Source organism: Gadus macrocephalus, chromosome 18 (genome assembly GCF_031168955.1).
Source record: "Gadus macrocephalus chromosome 18, ASM3116895v1".
In the NCBI taxonomy this organism is placed as follows: domain Eukaryota; kingdom Metazoa; phylum Chordata; class Actinopteri; order Gadiformes; family Gadidae; genus Gadus; species Gadus macrocephalus.
In genome coordinates this window covers 2,271,493-2,279,654 of record NC_082399.1, presented here as the reverse complement: position 1 = coordinate 2,279,654, position 8,162 = coordinate 2,271,493, and the positions used below count along the sequence as shown (strand labels likewise).

Sequence of the window (8,162 nt, the reverse complement as noted above, 5' to 3'; positions counted from 1 at the left end):
TACATATACCAAGAATATTGCCTGACAGTTTGAGCGCAGGGAAATTTAGCCTTTTAACCTGCTTGGTTCTACATATTAAAACAGCACTCTTGCTATCATTATATTTAATGTCATGTTTTAATCCATACTCAGTGCAGATATTATGGAGTTGTTGTAGTCCAGCGCTACTTGGGCTCATAATGACCAAATCATCTGCATACATAAGGTGGTTCACCAACATTTCACCAGTCATACGCCCTGTGTTACAGGCTCTCAATTGCATGGACAATTCATTGACGCATACAAGTTGAATAAAATTGGGAGACAAGATTCCTCCCTGCCTAACGCCGTTGCAACTCCATTAAGATGGCGCTGGGAACGCATTAGCAATACCTGCTTTCAATGGAGGAAACCCTCCATTGAAAGCAATTGAGGGTTTCATGAGGAAACCCATCTACATGGCGTCTCTCTATGTAACGTTTATTTATAAAGCAGCATCCTTCAAGCACATGGGCAATTCGTAGTTATTTACACAAGCAGGAATCACATTGTAACTCCATAAAGGACCATTATCAAAAGACAATGCATTTACAAATATACATTTATAATAAAGTAGAAGATGGTTGAACAATGAATATGATAGTCGAGATATACATTTGTAGTGAAAATGTCATCGTATAGACCTATTTTCTTACAATTGCTACATCTATTTGTGCAGGTATTCATAGAGATGTATTGCCTTTTGTCGACTTATTTATATTCAATCAAATAAGTTTAGGTTTTATTATGGTATATAACATTCATTTATGTATTTTGTGTATGTCTTGAACTGCAGGTCTGAGGGCTGCTTTATCATGCCAATGCTGCCACCTCGTGGTCTTTTTTTGTGTGCACAACCATGTCGAACTCGTGCCATGCAGAATTCCACCATTATTTACGATGCCTCTGATAAAAGGCATACGTGGCGGCATAGTAATAATATTACACCTAAAAAAAACAACGGAATTTGCGTTTCATCACCACCAGAATCTTAAACGAAGGTTAGGTAATAACAAATGTGTGTATGAATGTATACAACTCTTTTCACTATGGTAAGGACTTTTTACTGTCACTGGACAATGTTGTGAAGTAAATGGACATCCACGAAATGCTCCTGTTGGGTTTCATATCATCCATTATTAATTTCTTCTCTACTTAATTTTTTGCATAATTGTACGATGGCATACTTATTCAATAATACAATACTCACTCAAGAATACACATTAAAGGCTTATGATTATAGGTTTAGGATAGATATAATTAAAATATGTTTACTACAGCTAATAATACTAATAAGGGTCATTATTATTAGGGCATAGTATTAGATCATTATTGCCACTACTACTACTACTACTACTAATAATTATTATTATTTTTATATGAATACAGCCATAATGCCTTTAATTTAAAAAAACATCTAAAAAATGGTTTAACCTAATCGCTGTCCACATTTCTTTCAAAGGTGCCGATTGAAGCAGAGTCAAGATCGGGTGAACCTCTGCCTGCCCTCATCATTTATGAATTACGACCTCGTTCTTAAATGTAGGCCTAGTTGGAGCCACACGCTGGGTGTGAACTGGAAACCTAATCCTGGCAGGGGAAACAGAGAGATTTTGACACCCAAAGGTTTTGCGTGTCCACCAGATAACGGGCTAAAATTCTTTGTGCAATGTTGCTTGGCCACACAAGTAATAAGTAGCCTAAATAAGTAACGGCAGACCCAATTTTTTTTAAATACCATTCTCCCCGCAATCCTTTAATTGCTATGTATACGCCCACAACCATTTGGAAGCACAGCAGCATGAAGAACAATGAACGCTTTGAAGAGATCAAATCTCTGTTCTCCCAAGTGTGATGCATCATAACACTTATTTGAACAGGCTTTTTTTTGTTATTCATAATTCCGCTTATAATTTTTTGGCATGTGTTATTGTGTTATTTTCTCTCCACTCCTCCTGGCTGTGATAGGCGTCTGTTGGGACATACATTGGGAAGTAGGCTACATCGGTGTTTGAGGAGCAATGGACACACACGCACACACACACACACACACACACACACACACACACACGTGCACAAACATCCTGATGCATTTCAAATTCTACTGACATCCTTAAGATGGCGCTGTGAACTCATTAGCAACGCCTGCATTCAATTTAAAAAGTATAGTTTCAGGTGACACACAGGTGACATCTTTCTCCTTGATTGGAATATAATACGTAGACAACAAAAAAGTCCCCTAGTTTGTCTTCAAATCCTGACTCACAAGGACAGATTGTCATAAAATAAATCTGGAAGAAGTGTCCAGTGAGTTGTCAACAAAGCCGCCGTGTCATGATGAGAGTTGTTGCTTAGTAGACTCTGTGGCCAAACCTCTGGCCATTCAAACCCCCAGTGTGGTGTAAGACGAGAGCATCCAGGCCAGAAGCGGGTATCAGACTCAACCTGGTTTGACGGGTTTTGGCTGAAGAGCTTCGGTGGCGACACTCAGATTTCGCGAAAGGAAAAATCATCACAGGGAAAATTCCCTCCACTTCCCGCACCCAGCTCTTGTATGTTAACACACACGGAATGAATAGTGAATCCCCCTGCGGCGGAGGTATGAGGTGGATGACCCCAAATCCGGTGCATTTGTGTGTGTCTTTAAAGAACAGTAAGACGGCTTCATCCCGTGTTATTTTCCAGTGCTTCCAACTGGGATGATGGATGATGAAATAACATCAAATTTTTGGGTCCTCCATGTTTGTGCTTCTATAAGATTGAACAAACATCCCAGTGTGCGTCAATGCCAAACACCTTGACTTAAACCTGTGCACAACCAGGAAAAAGTCAAACTGATACACCGGACACCGTGTCAAATGGAAATAGTTCAGCGTATTCATGAACGGCGGAAAAGACAATTCCTTAAAAAGCCTATAACTCTGTCCAGAACTCCTTCTGTCGGAGGTGTGAGTGACCTGCTGCTGGTTTCAAGCTGGCAGCCCCAAAGGTGACCACCGCCTCCACAGCCGGCTTCACAGGGATGAGCTCCTCCAGGGGGACCTCGATGTTCCCCAGGTACCACAGGATCCAGAGACCCAGGCTGAAGAAGATCAGCAGAGACCCTGTGAAGACGAGGAAGTCCCCGAAGTTAACCGGAGCGAAGATGCCGACGAAGAGCAGTACGAGGCCCACTGTGTCCAGGAAAATGGCCACAAGGAAGAGGCCCAGGCAGCGTCCGACGAAGCCGGTGTAATCCATGACCGGGAAAAAATTTGTTATCGAGTAAAAGCGACAACTCGATTGAATTTTGAACAGATTCCTCAAGTGAATCTCACGTGTGTTCGCAGCGCAACAGGTTTGCCGGCAGTCTGTGGGTTACCCGTTTCGTTTGACCGTCTGTCAGATTGATAAGGAAGACAATAGTATTAAATGTGGTTCGTCTACATTCCTAGCCTGCTCATTATGCATATTTATGTGAGACAGTGAATGCATGAACTTCTGAACTGATTTTATCTCTGGATCCGTGTGCAGGTCATTTTGACACACCTTCATCTTGTGTAAAAGTAGTACCGATCCAGAGGCCTTACTTTAAAGAGCACAGGTGGGCATGGGGAAACGTACACCTCATGTTCTCAACCAGGAACCTTTGTGGCTTCTTGATCAAATTAAACGTAATAAACAATCGGAGGTCGATGTGGAACTCTTGATAGGCCATCAAAGCATCCGACGAATGCGTCATAGGACTTTTGCTTCGAGTATTCCTTCATAGGGCCTTTGAACTTCCTCAACCATTGTACCAGAGTCGACGGAAGACAGACCTACATAAGGAACTCAGGAGCCGTGGGCCAGTGCGTGGTGTTGCCCAAAAGGTTCGAGTTTACACATCTGGTTCCCTATATCGTGCTCTACTTTACAACCGTTATGCACCATACCACACTAAGTGTGCAACTGATGCACTTGTATCCACGCAATGTCCCATAATTGAAACCTGCTTTCTTTGAAGGATGTCAAACAGCGCTACAAAATGGAGATGCCAGAAATAGTCAACTATGTAGGGAACCAGATTTGTAGGGAAAGTGTCAGCGATAGGGGACACGTCCTACGTCATTATACGTACAGCCATGAAGCAAATGAGAAGGTTGGAGGGCCCTATGCCTTTAATGACATTGAAGCAGCTTTGCACAATGTCAAAGAAGAGCCATAAGAAAGGACGTAGAAAATAGTTTTGAAACACAAGCACAGTGCAAGGGTAAACCTGTTGTTATCTGCCATCAAACCATAAACCCAATGTTAATAATCTAAATAACACGACTGTCCTTCTAGGCCGAGTGATTTCCTCTCTTGGTCCCGCCCCTTCTCTCACTCACGGGCCAATAACATTCATTTGGAGCACCCTAGTCACATCATTGTGGGATGAGAATGGCTGGAAATGAGGTCAGTGTCATGCAGACAATATTCACTACAGACTCACCAAAAAGTATCCACGCCTAAGTTTGTATGAAAGCTTTTATTCAAAGCAATAAGTGCATAAAAAAAAAATATAGAAATTTACTATTTACAAACATTACACCAAAAAAGGAGGCAGACAATATTAGTCACTGACTCCCCTAAAAGTATCCCTTTACATTTTTATAAGAAAGCTTTTATTCAAAGCAAAAGAGTCAGTGTATGAAAAATATAGAAATTGACTATGTACATACATTACACAAAAAATATAATGAGCTTTCATTTCCCCCCCTCTGTGCACAGCCCAGTGGTTTACAATTAGCGAAGGGCTGCTCCCTGAATGAAATACAAGTCGTGTGATAAAGTGTCATGGGTAAAAGGTTTTCCATCTGGAATACCGGATGTGTGGGGATAGCCACATGGGGTCTGTCCTTGGCCCTCAGGTCCAGACCAGCCCCTAAAAGAGAGGCAGAGGAAGAAAATAATTTTATTAAAAAAATAAATAAATTCGACAACAACTACACGACATTGCACGCATTTCAAAAGTGGGTGCTATAAACGACGATATCTACGATGGCTGGCTGATAAATACAGACATAAATCCCAGAACAACCAGATATCTGCGTTTCATCATCTCATCATTCTTTGAACCAATGTGGTCAGAGAATAGTGGTAGGTTCAGGTTTTACGGTTTATATTTACAGTTGACAACACTCCACAACAAACCATGCCCTACTTAAGCACATCAAGACTAGAGTTCGTATTTCAGCCACGCACACGGTGTGTGTGTGTGTGTGTGTGTGTGTGTGTGTGTGTGTGTGTGTGTGTGTGTGTGTGTGTGTGTGTGTGTGTGTGTGTGTGTGTGTGTGTGTGTGTGTGTGTGTGTGTGTGTGTGTGTGTGTGTGTGTGTGTGTGTGTGTGTGTGTGTGTGTGTGTGTGTGTGTGTGGCCTTCAAAAAGAACAATGAACTCCACAGAAGAAATCCAAGACCGCGGCGAATATGAACAGCTTGACCTGACTAATCTCGGCTAACAGCGGGTCAATATTTGTCATATTCCGCTGCATTATTTCGAATAAAGTGGCAAAGTCATTAGGGCCGACTTGATGAGGAAGCCTATTGTGCAAGAACGGCAAATCCCGCACACGGCTACGATAATCATCAGCTTGCTTAGAGATAACGTGGGATTTTCTTGTTGCATTGTAGCGGTAACTCTAAGACCACTTAGCAGGCTTTTTTCTTTGTGCCTTGACATTCTCGTGTTTGCTGAGAAAATATGGTTTCGATAACTCCTGCTTAGCCTTTCATACATTACGATGGCTAATATTTACCCAGAGCAGGAGGCTCTGGGTCCTTTTAGGTCATATCTAATCAGTGAGTGGCAGAGTCTGGGCCGTGTCATAGTAGCCTACTGTTGTGCAACAGATGGCTTGTTGTCCTTTGAGGCGCAGTCAGACTATCATTAAGCGATAAAAAAGGTGATAAAAAAAAAAAAAAAAAACAGACACACAATGCGTGATTGATGGCAAAACGCACTTTGACCCGAGACAAAATCCCATATAGCCTAATCAAATTTACAGAAATATGGAGCCACAGGTGTCGTCATTTCCTTTTGGTTTCCACCTCGACCGTTTCAAAGTTTTCCATATATTCAAACGCCATTAGCTCTATGTTGAAGAGGAAAAAGCAAACTAAAACGCATTACCGTTATGTAACTGAAACAAGCGGGAGAGGGGAAGCCTGGTATAATTCCTGCTGGAGGGGACGGCGACGGAGGGGGACCACCACACACACGCACACTCAATTCCATGGAATCGATAAGTGCTTCTGAGTTCCATTAAAATGCAATTGAGCCCTTTGCCCCAGCGGGCGTCTGGCGCGACACCTAGTTATAAGCCACCGCTAACCGACGGCTAAAATAATGCAGAAGTGGAAAGAGGGCGAATAGCAACGACCAAGCTCATCAATTAAAAGCTGCCACGGGCCCCTGAAGATTTCTACCATTTTCTTAATATATGTATATAGTTAAGTTGAGACCTCTGGGTTGGGCGTCTGTTCTAGTAATTCTCTGTCAGCCTTGAGTTTCATTATGTCATCAGTCAAAAACTCTGTGTGGCGTTACACAATTAGGACATAATTAACAGTGAAATAGGGGGCGCAGGGGGACTGCGTCTAGAAACACCCTGTGTGGTATAAAAAAAAATACTAAATGGGGAAAGAGTGCAGGGCTGTGTAACAGTGTAAGGAAGCACAACACGAGTGAGACGTGACGTTATCATGAGCTGGTGTGTGTTGCTTCCAGTCAACCCGTTTAACATCCGTGTCACTGGGCTGCTTTTAGAGAAGGCATCTCACACTTTTGTGCGGGGATGATTGTCCTACAGATAACATCTGAGAGCCAAGGATGCTTTAGGTGAGAGGACAGAAAGGAGCGAGTGTTATGGTGGCGAGCAGAACTACTTTGTTTGGGGAGGAGGGGTGACACTCACCATCTGTTCAGACGAACCCGAAGGCATCCCCACCACCAGCCGTATGTGAAGACACGTCAGGGTTTTGGAAGATGCCCATCTCCAGCGTTTTCTCGGAGGGCATGTGCTCAGGATACGCCTCGAACCCTTTGTTGTGCTGGCCCTGGGACAGCGTGCTGTTGTCCCAGGAGATCCGGGTCACCGTGTTGAGCACCCCCGGCGGTGCCGTCCCCTTCACCCCAGACTCCCCGTTCTTCATCTTCTTCTTCTTCTTCGTCTCGGCCGATTCCAACGTGAGCTTCTGAGACACCTTCCTGGCCCAGTGCATCAGGTCCACATCCAGGGAGCCCCGGTCGACGGAGGGGTACACCGAGACGTTGCCAGCGTACCACATGATCCACCAAAACAGACTGAAGAAGATAATGAGGGAGCCGGTGTAGATGAGGAAATCCCCGTAAAACAATCCGTCCAGGTTGAGGTTCCCGAACACGCCGACCAGGAGCACGATCAGACCCAGCACGTCGAACACCACGGCGAGAACGAACAGCGGCACGCATTTGCCCACGAACTTGTGCGCCATGCCCGAGCTGAGGCTGGTTCACATGAGCTCAAGTAGCGGCGCCGCGGGGGAACACAAATGGTGTTTCCACCAGGACGCACATTTCTTCACCTGAACGAACCTACCGACCAACCTGCCGCGGACACACCTGTGCGCAACCCACCTTTATATGACGTCACGGCCCCAAGGGGTTGTAAAAAAGGCTCGTGCGTCAGTTAGGAGCGTCCGCTCACACGGCCCATAATAATAATAATCATAAATAGGGCTATGCGCCCTACTAGGCGTATAACCTTTGTAAACATAAACAGATAAAAGTTGACTAACTTTTAAAATGTTGTAAACGTTATGTTATCACCCAGATAGTTTTAACCTAATTTCATCAGTTGGTGATTTTTTCCCCTCGTTTTACGAGTTAGATTTCCTTGGCTCATATATATCATTCAGGAAAACCTTACTGCCATCTGTTTCCATTTCTTATTTACATTCAGGCCCCTTTACACTGCCAAACGGACAACTACGAGGAGGCTACTGCCAACGCAGAGCTCTGGTGATATAGAGATACACACTCGGAACTGGAGAGACAGAGAGGACACAGAGATCGGAAATGTAAGGAAAGGGATGCAGAGGAACACAGGAAAGATCGCTATCTTGCCTTGTACACACAGACACAGATCATGTAGACGTAAACAAA

At 43.8% G+C, this 8,162-nt stretch overlaps 1 protein-coding gene across 1 annotated transcript; it reads right to left on the bottom strand.

The window, feature by feature from the left end:
- Positions 1-4,488: 4,488 nt before the first annotated feature.
- Positions 4,489-7,622, bottom strand: LOC132446966 (transmembrane protein 238-like). The gene is made up of 2 exons (XM_060037580.1): positions 6,934-7,622; positions 4,489-4,903 (listed from the first exon to the last, which is right to left on the bottom strand). The coding sequence occupies exon 1, from the start codon at positions 7,490-7,492 to the stop codon at positions 6,941-6,943; it is 552 nt and encodes a 183-aa protein (XP_059893563.1). The 5' UTR covers positions 7,493-7,622; the 3' UTR covers positions 4,489-4,903; positions 6,934-6,940.
- Positions 7,623-8,162: the final 540 nt, after the last annotated feature.